We start from the raw sequence: 18,947 nt of genomic DNA on the forward strand, positions 1-18,947 counted from the left end.
TTTTTGGCCACATTTTGTCCTCGATTTTGCATGAAAAATCATTGCAAAGGGGGCCTTTCAAAGATTGGTAACTCTCTCATGGTTGTCAACTTTTGTGTTGAGTTGAAGGGCCGGGGTGAAAAGGTTCCATATTTAATAGCACCATTTTGAATATTCAGCGCCCTCTATCTATCTCGCAAAGTGCACAGGATAACATCTGGAAAATTATTAGTAATATCATACTTTTACTTTTTTCGGGTGAGGCGGTTAGTGGACTTTTGCGGTCAATCTTTCCATGGAGCGAAGAGAGTCTGTATTCGTCGGACTATCCCGGGCCTACTTTGTGATGCCAGTAGGCACATACCCAATACCCGTCCCTGGGTACCCGTCACTTCTTAAGTCGAGTCCCCTCCCCCCTCAATCCTTGATGTGGAGTGATATCTGCCAATACTGGAGCAATATTCAATGTGCCAACTTTGTAAAGTTGCAGCTACTAGCTATGAACTCCAGTAAACCCTGCAAAGGAATGGCACACAACCACACTGTCAAGGTTATGGTTGTTGAGGTCATATCCTTAGGGCAACTACAATTATTTTAATTTTCGTGCAATTAAATTTTCATGCTTCAAAATTTATCAGGTAGACCATGGATCAGTGTTCATCATCTATTGAACTTATAGCAAATGGTAACTGGCATTGTCTGAAATTTAAAATACCACAAAATTCTTTTTCCTGTATAATAGGGTGATCCAAATGCTTAGGCCCATGAAAGTCAATTCCAAGTTTATTGTCACTTTTTTTTTCCAGGTTGGTGAGGTGACTTTTTCATTTTTCATTATTTTATCAGATTTCATTATTGACCTAAAATGCGTGTTGATTTAAAGCAAAATGGTAATAAATGCGACGAAGAAATTTTAACGAAAGGTAGAGACTAGAAAAGTTAGAAAAAAACCTGGTTTTGCTTCCAAGTTATGAATTTATATGTTTTACAAACAAAAATATATGTTTTCAATTGCTAAAAAGTTCTAAAACTGGTGAAACACTGATACTTTGACAATAATGAATTATTTTGGCATTTTTGAAAATTTGACGCGGGTATTTTTGGTTTCCAAAAAGTGACGCGGGCGGGGGACGATAAACTCAGAATCGACTTTCATGCGCCTTATAGAATTAAATTAGTATACCAAAACAAACAAACAAAAAGAACATTTTCATAAAAGTAAAAAATTATCACGGAAGGAGCATCAAACCCTGGGTATTAAACAAAACCATCACACCAGCCTCCCCCACCACCCTCCCCACACACACAGTGTCACACACCCACTCAGCTCAAATTGACCAAAAGTTGTAACATACGGATCTTCATTTTGCCTGGTTTTAGGTCATGTTTGTCCAAATTTTAACCCTTTTAGCATTGAAATTACAAACTTTCACGCACAATTATTAAACAAGTATTAAAAGTGATCAGTTGGACGATTTGGACCTTTTGCCCTCCACCCCTCTTGACTTGGTGACCCCAGTATGCCACTGCATACTGCATACCTATCCCCGGTACCTAATCCTTTCCCCGGGCCTTTCCCCCATCCCCTACAACAATTTTTAGACCTTATTTTTTTCAGAAAACTTTGGAAAAAATAGCTAATCTCTGTGACACCCTGTATTCTGACAATGCTGTGGCACTGATGAGGTCAGTGTGGCAAGCCTCAGTACTAACTAGAGCCGCTGTGGCTCTCGAGCCACATATATCGTAGGTTTTTTCTGTGATGGCTGTTGTAACTCTGGATGGGGGCGGGGATGAGGTGGGGTTGGGGCTTGGTTGTTAGGATGTTGGTGGTTAGTTGTGCCTAATGCCCTACCAAAGGCTGATATCCTTCCCAAAACCTTTCCTATTGCACCACCAACTGCAAATTAGGTGTGTTTAGACGGTAGCCCACTTACAAGCAAGCCGGCAATTAAATTATGCCAGGGAAGTGAGACTAGGCTGCAAGGGAGTGTGTGTCCACACGGGACTTACTTGTAAGCCAACATGGTCTATGAGCCAACTCAAAAGTAAGAGTGACCTTCACTGGTAAATTATGCCATGATTATGCACAATCAGAATAGAATTGGGTCATCAAGGTCATGCTTACATGCGAGTTTACAAGCAAGTCTTGTTCACGCTGGCCTTACATTCAATGCTTTTCGCTACCCCGGGGCACTTCAATATGAAATGGATATAGGTGTAGGGCTGGCACTTTCGCAGTAAGGGCCATTCGGTGAGAGCAAAATGTAAACAATATGGGGTCATTGGGTGAGAACATGACTTTTGGAACCTTTGGGTGAGAGCCAAACAGTGTCAAAAAAACCTCAAAAATCAAATTTTTAGTTCAAAAAGGCTTCAAATTTCTTTGTTTTGTCAAATAATAGGTAACAAAATCAGTGATAAATGAAAATTGCTGTTCAAATTGAAAAATAAGGGTCTTTGGGTGACAGATCAAATGGAAAAATAAGGGGCCTACGGGTGACAGAACATGTGTTCGTAAAAAATATGGGGTTTTTGGGTAGAGCGACGCTGAAAAAGGGGGTCTTAACAGCCCTACATACGCTGTGACCTCCAAAGTGGGAGTGCCCCCCGGGCTCGCTACATGTAAGATATCTTACATGTAAAATCGTCACTTGTAACTTGCATGTAGCTACATGCGAGTGCGTTTTAGACGGGCACTACATGCAAGTTTACATTTGAATGTAGTTACAAGCGACTTTTACAAGCGATCGCCTGAACAAGCATATAGATGGGCAGTCGAGTGCCACAATAGCTTTGTTATTATATGGTTTACTTGGGGGCCAGAAACCAATCACTCCAGTGATGACCTATTATTAACTTGTTGCTTGTTTATAAATACCATTTTTTTTGTGGCTATATGCCCAAACCTGAGATATTTTCCCCAATATTCAGAACTTATGACTCTTATGAGTTCGTTCTGTCAATAAGAACTAGCGATCTTGATTGTACTTATCATTTCCCCCATTTCATTCTGATCAATAGGCCTACTGCTGAAAATTCTGATCAATTGACAATTTTTAGAATGGTTCCCTCAATTCATACTACATGTTCCATTGGCATTCATCAGTTCAAACTTGGTTCAGAAGCTTACCTTTTCCACCAACACAACTCAAAATACACATCACGAATAGCAAAAATTACAAACACAAATCACCCAACAAATCTGTCCAAATCCATCAAAATATTATCCAGTTCGGATGTGAAGACATATTAACATTGTTGCAATACCTCTTTATCTCAAACAAAGGTTAAGTTGTTACATCAACTTACATCATAAAACTGGTTTCAAAAAGACTTTTGACTGTATACAATCAAGATAATTGCACTATGATCATTTTGTTCAGATATCTCCCCTTTCGCACTGAAACAATACCATAATATGTTTTGACAGAGAAAGTCACTGACCTGGTCAAGTTCATATTCATAAATACCACAGTCCCTATAATCTGTGGGTATGTACAGTGACACCATCTCCGTAAAGGCTATCGCTCACCAGCATAATACCAATCATTGCTCAAATTTGACCTCATCTTTTGGAATATGAGTTTTTGTACCTAGCACATTCAAAGGTCATTCAATTATCGTACAGAAATATTGGGCAAAAGAACTGGTGCGATGGGGATTGATGTTAGTGTTACTACTGAATATTAAACAGACTCTCCCAATGGTCACCCATTCTTACAGGGCCTTCTCCTCTAAGGTTTACTATCTCCGGTACTATACCCTGATGAGGCAAGCAAATGGTTAGTGACATATTCCTCAAGTACTAGTAATATCTGTCTTTAAAGCTCTTAAACAAACGTTTTGTAATGAATCAATGGGGTAAGCCTACAGTACCACACGCTTACAACAACTGGGCACTTTACTCGAGGTATAAATACCCAGTTTACTCGAAAGTTAAATACCCCTCTCGCATACAACTAGTGTGAAAGTACCTTCGCATACTTACAACTGAACACCCCTTAGCTAGTGTGAACACCACTCCCTTCATTGCAAAACAGCCACACCAATCCTGCCACTAATATAACAGCTCCTTTAAAACCCACGTCCCATATTACGCACAATTAAGAATAACACAAACAGCACCCACTCACCTTACAGCAGCTATCACACAAGTCATCTACAAAACTTTCTGAGTTCAAAGTAACTAAATTATTTGGTTACAACTTCCTACAACCTTGAACTTGGTTCAAGTCCATTCAATCAATATCACATTACTTACTGCACTTACAACTAGTAAAATCCCTACTGGTGTTTCACTTCTAGTAAACACCTTTCACTACTCCCTAGGGATCATTGTGCATTCACAACCTTATCAATACATATGTTAATACTCTCTCCATTAATCTCCATCAACTGAAAACAAACAATTTGGCCAAGTTCAACTAAACAAACTTACCAATTCCCACTGCAAATTCCAATTAATATTAACCCTTGAAACTCCACAAAAACCAGTCCAAACATTCATTAACACCACATTCATTAAATCATCAACTCCTCCCAAAACACATTTTTCTACCCTGTCACGCTCCACTACACAAATCGCAATTGAAAAAACAATTCAATATCCATTAATTACTACACCACAATTTATCGAAACCTAATACCATGTACCCAAGCACTCACACTATTTCACTGAAAATGAAGTAAGCTCGTGGCCACGTACAAATTCAAGTATCGTAGGAGGATAGCCTCCCTACGATAAATAAACAAAATACACAGTTCAACACAGAATGTATATTTTGGCACACTTCACAATTACATTTTCCCACTTGTTTTGCAGCACTCACATAGCACCTGACATAGCTCTTGTGTGTTATTTTAGCAGTTCTAAAGTAACTCTACCATTTTGTTTTCAGCTATAGCCCAAAATCTCTGCTGAAGCTCAGTTATCAGCATTGAACCACATAGTGACTGGGTTTCCAGCCAGCCTGGGCTGCCAGGGAGACTGAATTACACATAAACCATTAATCAAGCTAAATAAATTTTACAGCAAATATGATCATGAATGTCTGATGAATGTACCAGTAACATTTTTCAATTTGTTGCTATATAGTAACATATGTTTCAATTGGTTGCTACAGTAACAGGAGGTGGAACTTAATTAACCAATCACACATTTGTGTACAACCTCATCTATTTGTCTACTTCATCCAGAGACTTCAACCAAAGACTTCATCCAGGGACTTCAATCAAAGACTTCCTCCAGGGACTTCAACCAAAGTCTTCCTCCGGGACTTCAACCAAAGACTTCATCCAGGGACTTCAACATATGTTTCAATTGGTTGCTACAGTAACAGGAGGTGGAACTTAATTAACCAATCACACATTTGTGTACAACCTCATCTATTTGTCTACTTCATCCAGAGACTTCAACCAAAGACTTCATCCAGGGACTTCAATCAAAGACTTCCTCCAGGGATTTCAACCAACCAAAGTCTTCCTCCAGGGACTTCAACCAAAGCCTTCCTCCAGGGACTTCAACCAAAGGATTTCATCAGGGACTTCAACCAAAGACTTCCTCCCGGAACTTCAACCAAAAGACTTCATCCAGGGACTTCATCCAAAGACTTCAACCAAAGCCTTCAGCCAGTGGCTTTATCCAGGGACTTCACCATGATGTATGTGATCCTGACTGTTGCCTTCATCGTCTTTGCAATATTTCTACGAAGGAACCTCTCGGGTGGCATCTGTGAAAGTACAGCACCAATGGAAGGCAAAACTGTCGTAATCACAGGAGCTAATGGTGGAGTAGGAGCTGCAGCTACTCAGGATCTTGCCTGCCGTGGTGCCCGTGTCATTATGGCTTGCCGAAATGTAACACTTGGCGAAGAAGTTGCTGAAGGAATTCGCAAGAAACTTCCAACGGCTGATATTGTAGTGATGAAGCTCGATTTGACTTCTTTTAAATCAATTCATGAATTTTGTGATCAGTTGGAGAAGCAGGAGGAATTTCTTCATGTTCTTATCAACAATGCTGGTGTGTACTACCACCCTGCCACAAAAACTGAAGATGGGGTGGATACCACAATGGCTACAAATTATCTTGGTCATTTCTTGCTCACAAACCTGCTTCTAAATTTACTTAAAAATTCGGCACCAAGTCGAGTAATAATGGTATCAAGTTGGATGCACAAAAATGGCAGAATTGAATTTGACAATTTGAATGGAGAGAAATATTATGATAAGAATGCAGTCTATAGCAAAAGTAAATTAGCAGTGGTGCTCTTTGGAAGGGAACTCCAACGCCACATGAAAGATAGTGGGGTCAAAGTTTACATTACAGATCCTGGTGTGGTAAATACAAAAGCAGGTAAATATTTGCGGGAAACCATGTCCCCCATCTTTCGATTCATCATTGGGGATATTCTGGGCAAGCCACTGCTGTGGTTATTCGCTAAAACTCCCATACAAGGAGCGCAAACAATTATATACTGTGCGGTGTCAGATGACATCCAAGATAGTGGAGGCAGGTATTTTACGGATTGCAAGGAAATAGCGGACCCTAAAGTGGACGGAGTTGATGAAGGGGTGGAAAAGAAGCTTTGGGAAGTTAGTGAAAGAATGACTGGATTAGCTTGAGACTGGATTTTGACTCATAAACTTTAAAGCCCTCTGGGCTATAATAAACTTATTAATTGAAGTTATTATTTTTGTTTTGTGTAAATATTAATGTTAATGTTTCTTCTACTATGTCTGACTTTCAAGATTTGAATATTGGTATTCCGCAAGGTACAATCTTAGGGCCGTTATTATTTATCATTTTTTGAGCTTAAAGAACCGAAATATGAGATGCTTTTTTTTTTAAATCTTTTTTGTTGGTGTCTGGATTGATGGTAAAATGAACATTAAATCCTTAAATACATATTTAAAATTAGTTAAGGGGGTACTACACCCCTCAATAAATTTGTGCCTATTTTTGCATTTTTCTCAAAAACTAATAACACACTGGTAACAAAAGTTATGTATATTATTGGGGCAAGGAATCCAATTACTACACTGGAATTTCAGTGACCCAAGCCAAGCGGTTCGTTATTTATGGTAAGAAATAAGGTACCGCTAGGATGTACCTCATTTCCTATCATATATACCGAACTGCTTGTCTTGAGTCACTGAAATTTCAGTGTTGTAATTGGACTCCTTGCCCCAATAATATACATAACTTTTGTTACCAGTGTGTTATTATTTTTTGAGAAAAATGCCAAAATAGTCACAAATTTACCACAGGGTTGTAGTACCCCCTTAAATGTGAAAAATGGAATTTACCCAGCAAACACAAAACATTTTCAACATTATTTGGAAAACATTTTCATAACGTTCAAAAACATTTTTGGAAACTAATTACTGCAATATATTCTTACATGTTGACAAAATGTAAAATAATATTTTTGCAAAAAAATAATGTTTGCAAAAATATTATTTTACAATATTTTTAAAATGTTGCAGTGTGTTTTCATACTGTTTTGAAATGTTTTCATGACCTTTATAAAACTCTGAAAAATGTTAAAACTCTTTTACCAAAACCAAAACCCAAAATTTAATAATGTTTAAAATGATTGTTTGGTAAGGAAAATTACTGATTGATCATAGAATTGGGTGCGCCTTTTACCAATAAATTTAGATTTTATGTGTTATCATATTATTTCATTTTTTATGTGTATTTTATTATCATTGTTGTTTTAAACATGCTCTGTACATGTTGCCTTATGCAAGCTATTATTATTCTCTTATTATTATTATAATGTTGATTTTCAATAAGTGTAACTGAATTCATATTTGCTTGTAAATAAAATCTTTGAGAAAAATAGTTTGAAAATGAATACAAGATCACAAATTTGATTCTTTTAATAAACTGAGTTGTGAAATACAGTGGCGTCAGTGGCGTACCGTGGCCGCCCCAACCCCGGGGGGCTGAAGAAGAAACAATTTTGCCGCCCCTTCTTTAACAGCCCGAAAAGGTTGACCCAATTTTTTTCACGGTCGCTTGAAAAAGTGAAGAGCAAAAAAAAAAAAAAAAAAAAAAAAAAAAAAAAAAAAAAAAAAAGGATTTTAGGCGCTAGCGCACTAAAACAACCTTTTAAAAATTTTCTTATGCTTTTTCAATTCCGCCGCCCCTTCGTTTTTGCCGCCCCCTAGTTTGACCCCGGGGGGCTGGCGCCCCCAAAGCCACCCCCTAAATACGCGCATGAGTGGCGTAGCCCCCCAATCGATCTGAAACGCCACTGGTGAAATATAGTCACATTAGCATGTACCATATCAAAAACCTATCACAAAAATTGGCTGTTAATTTTTGTCAAAAGTGACTAAACTAAGAACATAATGGTGCTGGTGGACTGAAAATTAAATGGCAAACTTAAATTTAAAAATGGGTCTCAAGGCTCCTCCGATGTTGAAACTCTAATGTGGAATGCTGTTTTAATTATGTTGTTATTATTTTAATATTAAATAATATCTTGATCATTTAACAGGCACCACATGCAGAAGTTAAGCAACTTAAACCAAATGCATTCGCACTGACATTCAATATTTTATATGCATAATATTAATTCTAAATGATGGAATTCTTTTTGTTTAAAGGCCCATTCAGTGATTTGCTCATCCGGACGATCAAAATCATCAAAATTCAGATTTTCGTACTTCAGTCATTGTCATAGATGTGGGCATTTAATTCTCTCAACTCTCTGGGTTTGTGACGTGTATGCATATGATAGGTGTCCATGTATGAGTAAGGCCATCTTAATTAAATCATGTGTCTCAAAGCTGCCGCGCGCGTTAGTAAAATCGTGCGCGTAGTCCTTTTGAAAATCAAGGAATTCCTTGTTTTTATATCTTTTATTTATTTTTTTTTAACAAAAGGTTTTTTTGCCAAAAAAAAAAAAAAAAAAAAAACGCAAAAAAAAAACAATAAAAGAGAAGAATAATAGTTTAGCAGTGACTTTATTTATCTACTATTCCAACATTGGATAATTTTTGCACAAAGTTCTTGTCCGAAATCCTGAAATGACACAGAAAAAAAATAAACACAAAAAAATACAATAAAAAAAACCGACATTCCGCATTAGGTTTTCAATATTTCACAAGCTTTGAGACACAGGATTTAATTACGATGGCCTAAGCATGAGTAAGGCTTTATCTGCATGGTATAATTGAATATTGTTAAGGATACACCTGATGTGAACTTTTGTCTTTTTTAGAGACAATTCTTGTTTAGTACGATAGGGGTATTTTTATCATGACCCATTGGTGTAGCTTCATAGGGGCATCGATCTGAAATTTTTAAAAATCCCATAGGAAAATTGCCGAAAAATGGCTTGTGTCCCCAATCAGACCCAGTGCCCCCCAATCATGGTTGTATATGATGACCCACGCTACATCACAGGCCCAGTGATAAATGTACAAGTACAGGTAATTGTTGCTCTTATTATAAAGCCTATAGCAAGACATTTCTTAAAATAACTTCATGACCAACTAACAACTTCGATAAGAAACTCCTGCAAACATGCATGGTCACAGTGCATAGTTCAAGGGATCCAAGATAAGGTTTTAGATAAAAGAATTCTGATTTACTAAATATTTTATGAGATAGATAATGTGCATGATTAAAAACAAAACACTGGCCAGTTGTGTAACTTCTTGCAAGTTCAATTTTCTGTAAACATGGCGACAGAAGAAACCATCTTGTCAGACTACAAGTTTGAGACATTGAGGGTGACATCACCACAACAGTTTGTATATCATGTGGAACTGAACAGACCTAACAAGATGAATGCCATGAGTAAGAGATTTTTCAGGTAGGGCACATAATACAATTGTTGCAATTATATCACAGCCACAGTGGTGTAACATTAAGTGACTAGCTACATTTCATAAGAGGCCATATACAGGGTGGGTAGGGGGCCTGTCCCAAGCCCCCAGTTCCCCGGCAATCCCCCTGGTTATAACAATATGAGCTTTGAGACCTTCTTAACATAGGAGGCCATCCATTTCCCCACAAAGCCTCGTTCCGATTGAGGGGCCCACAAACATTGGAGGAGGGAAAGCAAGTGGGGAGGGGCATCTTCGCTCCAAGAAGAAAAAAGTGTAAGATTTTTCAAATATTGTAACCCATACATTGCAGCAAAAATCTTGTTTTGTTGCAGGGAATTGACAGAATGTTTCAACCGAATAGCTCGGGATTCAGATTGCAGAGTTGTTGTAGTGTCTGCTGCTGGCAGAATGTTTACAGCAGGTGAGTATCAGGCATGGGAATTTCCAGACTTTTGTGATGTCAAAATTCCTGCAATTTTGTCCATTTTCAGGTATTTTTTGTCCAATCTTACATTTCTAACTTGCTAGAATGGGTACTGAATGAAATGCCAAGCACAAAAAGTGCATGGTTGAACATAGCCTATACAACTAGATGTACAGGCCCGTAGTAGCCAAGGAGTGCGGGTGTGATAAGCTGTGAGCCTGTGAAACATACCCCACAAATTGGCAAAAGGTTCTGATTTGCCTGTAAAAAATAGTATAATTAGTTGGTATTCTACCCCAAATCATGAATAGATTCCAAAAATCAATTGTAAAGGTCCTTGCTATACGGGCTGTACATGACACAATCATTCCTGAAATGCACATTATTTATATGTAGTTTTTTTCCTTGGAAGGTTTGGATTTAACAGACAGTGCCTTTCTATCAGAAATTGGTTCCAATCCGGGGACAGATGATGAGGATACTGATGCAGCCAGAAAGGCTATGGCTATTTATCATGTGGTTCCAACATTACAAGAATCAATGACATCTATTGAAAAGGTATACTGTCTGCTTTTTTATCATAGAAAATGAAGTTAAAAATTATAATATTATATAGCATTAGTGCAGAATAGTTATCAAGGAGCTATCAAGAGGCCGGGTGGGCTCTTTCAGATGGGGCAAGACAACTTTCCAGGGGAAAGAATGACAGAAATTGTCAGAAATGGGCTAAAAAGTATGAAAAAAGGCATAAACTCTTTATCAGGGTGGCCAGCATTTCTCAGAGAGGCAGGCCGGAATACGCAGATGGGGGGGGTGCAAAAGTATACAAAAAGTCCCAAAATATAAAAAATCAGGTTTTCACTTTTTTGGTCAAAAAAGGTCCAAAATCTTTGAGGAAAAGTCCACTTTTCACAAAATTGCCCCCCCTTGGAAAAAAGGTCCACTTTTTCAAAATTAGTATCCTCCCAAAAAAAATCCTGTGTACGGGCCTGCAGAGGGGTAAGACAGTCAGGGGTTGCTGTCCCTTTCCCCCTGGCTATGCCACTGCTCTGAGGTCAATAGAAACCAGTGCTGCTTTTCAACGAAAGTCTGTCCCAGAACATGGGAACCAGTATCAAATTTGCTCTATTATCTTTTAAATGAAGAAATCTACATCACAAGTCTTGTATACATATTACACTCTAAATTAATGATCAAAGTCCTAATTTCCCCCGGGAATTTTCCTTGACGGGCAGGGGTCCAACCTCAACTTAGTTCTCAACACTGATAACCAAAGAAACGACCAAATGTGACACAATCAAGGGGAATGAGTCAGATGTCGCTAATATTGATTTTGAGATATTGGCAAAGAAAGTATTCAAATTCTTTTGTTTTATATTGTTTTCAGCGATTGATAAGTTGACCTAACTTTCCAAAGAAAAGTCATATCATCATGGGGTTTTAAGTTTCTGAAAGCTCTAAATGTCCTCTTTAGAAACATGTGTAAAACTCATTTTCGACCAGGGTCGACATGTGACTCATTCCACTTGATCATGTCACAAATGTCATAGGCCTAAGCATATTTTATAATACAGTATTGAATGATTTTCGGGATGATTTTTTAAAAACTAAAACTATACGCTTAAGCTGTAAAGATTTAAGGTTTAATACAAACAATGAAACGGCTATACAGTGTAGTTCAGTGTGATGAAAATTGGCAAAAAAGATGTAAAATCAAAATACCCCATCCAACATTTAGGGTGGTGGGCACAAGATGTGCAACAAAAGGAAGCTGGCCCCCTTTGCCCCCTAGCTACAGCACTGTAATAGTGGGTTAAATCACAGATCCTGGAAATTTGCAGGATCTGTGGTTAAATGGTCATTAATAATATTATGTAAATTTGCTGATTCTTTTCTTCAGTGTTTGAAACCAGTGATAGCAGCTGTCCACGGAGCTTGTGTTGGTGGAGGGGTTGATTTAGTATCAGCTTGTGATATAAGAATGTGCAGTAAGGATGCATGGTTTTCAATAAAAGTAAGATTCATCGAAATTCTGATTTCCACAATAAAACAACTTTTGCATGTGGCCAAGGACCATGGCCTTAGAAGGTTACTGGATAAAGGGTCACTGGATAAAAATTTGAAATTGGGAAAGAATTTGAATAAGTGGGTAATATTAGGCATGGCTTTATTGCCCATGATTTTGTTATTGGAGCAGATAGTGATGTGGTATTTTGTACAATTGCTGGTTCTAAACTCTTTTGTCACAAAATGTGGACAAATATGTAACATTGAAATCAATTTTTTCCCCAAATACTGTTCATTTTCACTATCAGATATGTTGGGCCCGGAAAATGAGGAAAAAGCAGAGTAAATCGTTCATCCCAGATAAGGCTACGGGCTTCTCTTCCAATGCGATGGTGGTTTATTGCAACTGCAAGAATCTGAGGTGAAAGAATCCATACAAGTTTAACATGTTTAATGAGATCTCTCTCCCTCCAGGAAGTTGACATTGGTGTATCAGCAGATGTTGGCACCTTACAACGATTCCCTAAAGTTGTGGGCAATGATAGTCTGGTTAGGGAGTTGGCATATACAAGCAGAGCATTACGTACAGAGGAGGCTAAGGAATTGGGTTTTGTCAGGTACTTATACTCATGACTATTTGGTTTTGTACCAGGGGCGGACTGGCCACTGTGGCGTTGTGGCGATCGCCACATGGGCCGCTTGGTTCTGGGCCGCTCAGGGCCGGTTGCTCAAAAAGAAGAGAAAAAGAAAAAGAGAGGAAAGAAAAAGAGGAGAAAGAAAGGAAAAAGGGGGAGAGAATGAGTATAGCTTAAGACATAGGCCGGCCCTAGGGCCTGAAGCCCTAGGGCCTGAGGCATAGGCCCGAGGGGCTATGCATACTGAGGCCTAAGGTATAGGCCTAGGTCTTTGGACTTAAGGCATAGGCCCTAACACTAAGCAATATGCCGGGCCGGCCCCTAGTTCACCATCGCGGCATCGCCTATAAAGTGGCCTTTTGAATCAATTCTCTAGACCGTATCCAGCATAAGGCCAATAAAACATAGATAGGCTAATCATGCTGATTCAAGAGCAGCAACTGGCCTACTCTGGATGCGATACAGTAAAATTTAAATGAAGAGAGGTCATGCCACGTGACGTGGCCTTCCATCCAACTACAAAATACAAGTTATACAAATAGGCCTATTCGCCTAAGCCTACAGCAAAATATTGGGCCGGCTGGCGATGGAATATTGGTATTTCAATGTGGCTGCGGAATGAGGCTAGGGCCGATTTGGGCATTTGAAGGAGACAGACATAGGAGAAAGAAAGGAAAAGAGAAAAGAGAAGAGACCAAAGAGGAGAGATCATTGAAGGGTCGGGGGATAAGGGATGAGTAGGCCTATAGGACCTACACAGTGTACCCACTGCTTGTCTACTCCTGGTGATAGGGCATATAGGTCTGTAGAAATAGGGGCTGATAGCTAGGCCTATACGTTTAAGTCACTCGACTTTGGAAGTGAGGGATGTGTGGACACCAGTTGAGTTCAAAACTATGGGCTTTTGGTGAGAGCTTCGACGCCATAACAAGAGGGTCATTCAGCGAGGAGGCCTCAAAAAAGGGGGTCTTTCAGTGATACTGTGAGTGTGACAAAATTTGGGTAAAAATATAACAGTTGACAAACTGTTGGTTTTATCTTGATTATTGCAAGTGATTGACAATGCAATAAAGAATATCTCAAGAAATGGAATTTGGCTTGAGAAATCGTTGTCAAATACGAGCTTCCTGACCGCCTAAAATAGCTAAAACCCCTAGTTTTCCCCTGGACCCCCACCAGGGGCCCTAAGGCGGGCCCCTGGACCCCTAGCGTTTGTCGCTACGCTCTATTTTTTTCAAAGGGCCGGTCTTAATCAATTTGCCACGGCCGCCTAAAACAACCAGTCCGCCCCTGTTTTGTACTTTTGTAGGGGTGAGGATTTGCTACCTGAAGGAGTGAAGGTAGATAGTATAACAGCACAGTACAATTGAGCTGTACCCCTGAAGAGCAAAGGGATATGTCTTTGATAGACAAGTTAAGATTTTAAAAGCAAAGCTAGGCTCTATGTGATAGTTATCTTCAGATGGGGGTACTTGAACTATAGTTCGGCAAGGAATGGGGGTGTGACTATGGCATTATGGTGGGGGCAAGGTCAAGCAGTGGGCACATTATCCTCCAATCTCAGTGAAGCTCCCCCTCTCATCAAGCCTATAGGTGCATAAAATGACTGACTCTGGTAGAGGAGTAACCACTGGTAACTGGCAAAAGCTGCTGGCAAAAATGGTTTCAATGACCATCATAACAGCCAGACCTCTAGCATGAATCGGGTAGGTTTGCCTTGTACATAATGACCTAAAAAAAATTGTATTACCCTTTTTGACCAATCCAAAAATCTGAAAAAATTTGGTCATGTTAATTTGGGTTTTTTTATATTTGAATTTTCAAACATGTGGTATAAAATTTGCATGATGTTTTGCCTGTTTGTACTTCCTACCGCACAAATCTGATATATTAAAAAAAAAGCAGCCTGGCAAACCTTCTAAATCATTGTTATCCATCCTATTTGGCGAGGAACATGCATTTTTTTAAACATTTGTAAGAGGCAAAAAAAAAAAAAAAAAAAAAGATTTACTGACTGGGCAATACAATGTTTTTAGGCCTCACAATTACATGTGTATCATTATTCCACTTCCAGTCTTCTAAAATAAATAACAAACATTAATTTGTTTTTGACTTTCTTTCAGTCAAACATTTCCAGATAAAGAATCCTTAATAAATGGAGCTATGGAATTGGCAACACACATTGCTTCCAAGAGTCCTGTAGCTGTCCAAGGAACCAAAGCTAACCTGGTGTATTCAAGAGATCATTCTGTCCAAGAAGGATTGGATTATGTTGTAAGTTTCTCTCTTTTGCTGGTTTTACATTTGTCTGCTGCTTGCCACTCTGACGTCTCCTGACAACGATTGTGCTTGAGCTGTGCTCACTGCGCAAGTCACACCAGAAACACAGTAGTAGTGACCAGTGGCAAGCCGATATATCGATCACTTCACCGCTTTGTCCAAAGCGGCAGATTGAGGAGTTGAATTCAAGTAAACTCGGGAGCGGTGCCGTCTGACCTATGAGAACAAGATACAAGTTTTGGCCAATGAGCACGAGCGGTGCTGAGCGGCAGCATAGGCTTTCAGAGTCATGCCGCTGCTGCTCAGCAGCATGCCACTCCGCTTCAGACAAGTGCAAGTGGCAGGATGAAACATCAGACCGCTCAGCGCGCAGCGGTAAGCAGTAGGAATTATGAAAAAAGCAATCATGGACCCTCTTCTATTTTTAAGGGCCCATCCATTTATCCATGTATGAACAGGATATTCAGCAGATCCACCTAGTACCTCGATGAATGCACTGATACACACAGTGGACAATTATATATTGGTACTGGGATGAGAGATTTACTCTGCTTTTACCTTATTTTTTGGCTCAAAATCTGTCAGTGGAAACTAACAATATTTGGGAAAATATATTTTTAACTGCAAATTGCATATTATTGCTTGGCACATAATACATGTTGATGTTATACAATTCCAAAGAATTTACCATATTTGACGAGTTAATGTCACATTGGTCCACATTTTGTGACGAAAGATTTTAACATGATGGGCCATGTTTGTGACCAGTCGGCAAGACAAACTCCCTAGCAAACACAAAAATGTTTTACAAGTGTTTAAAACATATTATAAACACGTTTTTGTTTGGTCAAAACTTTTAAATTTAAATGTTGGGCAATATAAAGGTCATTAGGTCATGAAAACATCTTTAAAACATTTTTATATATGATCAACAAGATCAGTGCCTTTGCTTGTTAAACATCAAGTGTGTGAATCGGATTCCAAATGAAACAATCTACAATCTGACCAACACCACCCCACTGGTTGTCAGAGTCAAGATTCATCAAGTCATATTTCTTGGCCATATACTACATCTGGATTTCAATTGGAAATAGTCCATAGGACAAGGTAACATGAAACTCTTTGTCATCTGACTATAACTCAGCAAACACAAAAAAGTTTTAAAACGTTTTAAATAAGTTATATTTTGGCTTTTGGTTTAGGTAAAAATGTTTTAATAACATTAAAATGTCGGGTTATATAAAGGTTATGATAACGCTTTTAAAACGTTTTGTATGAAAACACACTACAACAATATTTTTAAATGTTTTCAAAAATGTTATGCAAACAATTTGGCCAAATATTGTGTCAATACTTAAATAACATTATGTTAAAATATTTGAACCCAGCAAACACAGAAATGTTCTTAAAATGTTTTTTTCAAAACCTTTTAATAACATTTAAATGTCGGGTTATATAAAGGTCATGAAAACGTTTTTAAAACGTTATTGAAAATATTTTGGGCAAACATTTTTCGCAAAAATATTTTTCAACTCCAAAATAACATTCTGTGTAGAATGTTTTGTATCAAGTTTTCAAGAATGTTTTTGGAATGTTATTAAAACGTTTTTATACCCTTTATATATCCCGACATTTAAACGTTTTCTGTCAAACATTTTTGTTTGCTGAGCAATAGATTATCAAAAAATGTTTTTTAAGATTATGAAAACGTTTTATACTTTTATTATACCCTTTATATAACCCGACATTTAAACGTTTTCTGAAAACCTTTTATAACCTTTTGCGAATGATGTTGAAAACGTTTTGTGTTTGCTGGGAACCTATTTAATCTTAAGTTCCTATTATCTTTTTTTTCTTTTTCAGAAAACATGGAACATGGCAATGTTACAAACAGAAGATATGATCAAAGCTGTCACAGCTAGATTGCAAAAAGAACAAGCAAAGTTCTCTAAACTGTGAATAAATCTGAGTAGAAAATATACAAAAGTTACAGACCTTTGGCCCATTTTATGTACATGTTTGTAGTGATGGACGCAGTAAATTATGTTAAAACTTTTCGTGATATCTGTGTGTACCAAGTAAGACGACTTAGAATATCGGTTCGGTGAGAACCCAGGTACTAGGTGTATGTATTTATATTTTGTGTGCACAAACTTGTCTCGTCTGTACAGAATCAAGTGAGAATCAACTGATCATCATAACTTACTGCGTACAGTACAGAATTGATATAATTTGGGGCAAATCAATTCTGATCTTGCAAACTATGTTTAGAGCATAGAATCTTTGCAAGAATCGATTCCCTGATTCTCTCCAAATTTGAGGCCCTGATTACATACTACCCAGCAAACACAAAACGTTTTCGACATCATTCGCAAAAGGTTAAATAAAAGGTTGTCAGAAAACGTTTAAATGTCGGGTTATATAAAGGGTATATTAAGAGTATAAAACGTTTTCATAACCTTACGAAACATTTTTTGATAATCTACTGCTCAGCAAACAAAAATGTTTTACAGAAAACGTTTAAATGTCGGGTTATATAAAGGGTATAAAAACGTTTTAATAACATTCCAAAAACATGACCTTTATATAACCGACATTTAAATGTTATTAAAAGGTTTAAAAAAAAAAACATTTTAAGAACATTTCTGTGTTTACTGGGTTCAAATATTTTAACATAATGTTATTTAAGTATTGACAAAATATTTGGCAAAAATGTTTGCAAAAATAGTTTACAATAACATTTTTTGAAAACATTAAAAAATATTGTTGTGGTGTGTTTTCATATAAAACGTTTTAAAACGCTATCATGACCATTATATAACTCGACATTTTAATGTTATTAAAATGTTTTTACCTAAACCAAAAGCCAAAATATTTTTAACTTATTTAAAACGTTTTTAAAACGTTTTTGTGTTTGCTGGGTACTCAGTACTTTTAAAGAAGAAATAAAGATGTTAAGAGTGCTGTCTGTGTCAAGTTCTACATTGTTCATTTATTTCATGCATTTTACTTGTTAATACATTGTGATAGCTACATGTATACTATAGGAATACAAAAATGCAACTATTAAAATACACATTATGTATATTATTGCTGTATGAATGTTGCCCTGTTAAATGCTGGGCTTACTTTAGAGCCAAAAGTTTTCCATGATACGGAAAACAGACAAATTTCATGCCCCATGATTTATATTTTAGCCAGGGTGCTCGAGAATCTAAAAAGTATGTGTGGTGGGGGGGGGTAGGGCCACCTATTTATTTTTACAATGTGTGACATTTTATGCAATTTTACAACCTTGGCATGACATTTACTACCTTGGTGTGAGATTTTACTACCTTGGCATGAGAAAGTGCCCAAATGCATGACTGTCATGCTTAATGCATGGTCAGGCCAGGCTAAATGACTATACTAGGCAGGGGTGGGGTCCAGGACCCGCAATTTTCACCAGTTGGACCCAAAAATTTAACTTCTGATGTAGTCAAGAAGAGCTTATGGACCCATGAAAAATTAGTAAATATGGGTCCCCTTTCATATTCTTGGGCAACCGCAAATCCCTACACAAACCAAACTTGATACATGTACCTCCCTTGTTATATCTTGGATGCCAACTGCCAGCTTATATTAGAACTTGGTCAGTTACCTCAGATCACGATGTCGAAATAGTAGAGGCGCGTAGCACCGATATCGAGGCACGTCAGACCTCATATAAATTACTTGTGCTATTGGGCAGTGGCAGAGACTCTATAGAGCTAGTTTATATATGCCAGGCTACA

General features: G+C 37.9%; 2 protein-coding genes and 1 pseudogene across 2 annotated transcripts in view; 2 read left to right on the top strand and 1 right to left on the bottom strand.

Moving 5' to 3' along the window:
* The window catches only part of LOC140161028 (uncharacterized), a 125,355-nt gene that overhangs the window by 61,555 nt on the left and 44,853 nt on the right, over positions 1-18,947 (bottom strand). The gene's annotated exons all lie outside the window — the stretch shown is intronic.
* Positions 4,786-7,729, top strand: LOC140160444 (retinol dehydrogenase 14 pseudogene; annotated as a pseudogene).
* LOC140160529 (delta(3,5)-Delta(2,4)-dienoyl-CoA isomerase, mitochondrial-like) lies at positions 9,652-17,711 on the top strand. The gene is made up of 7 exons (XM_072183803.1): positions 9,652-9,812; positions 10,161-10,249; positions 10,665-10,810; positions 12,153-12,266; positions 12,734-12,876; positions 15,018-15,168; positions 17,038-17,711. The coding sequence occupies exons 1-7, from the start codon at positions 9,679-9,681 to the stop codon at positions 17,131-17,133; spliced, it is 873 nt and encodes a 290-aa protein (XP_072039904.1). The 5' UTR covers positions 9,652-9,678; the 3' UTR covers positions 17,134-17,711.

This window comes from Amphiura filiformis, chromosome 1 (assembly GCF_039555335.1).
Source record: "Amphiura filiformis chromosome 1, Afil_fr2py, whole genome shotgun sequence".
In the NCBI taxonomy this organism is placed as follows: Eukaryota; Metazoa; Echinodermata; class Ophiuroidea; order Amphilepidida; family Amphiuridae; genus Amphiura; species Amphiura filiformis.

What these genes read in the sequence shown, in the direction of transcription:
- LOC140160529 (XM_072183803.1), top strand. Translation starts at nt 9,679, where the DNA reads ATGGCGACAGAAGAAACCATCTTGTCAGACTACAAGTTTGAGACATTG. An exon ending in CAATGACATCTATTGAAAAG is followed by an intron (nt 10,811 to 12,152) that starts GTATACTGTCTG and finishes TCTTTTCTTCAG; the next exon opens with TGTTTGAAACCAGTGATAGC. An exon ending in AAGAAGGATTGGATTATGTT is followed by an intron (nt 15,169 to 17,037) that starts GTAAGTTTCTCT and finishes TTTCTTTTTCAG; the next exon opens with AAAACATGGAACATGGCAAT.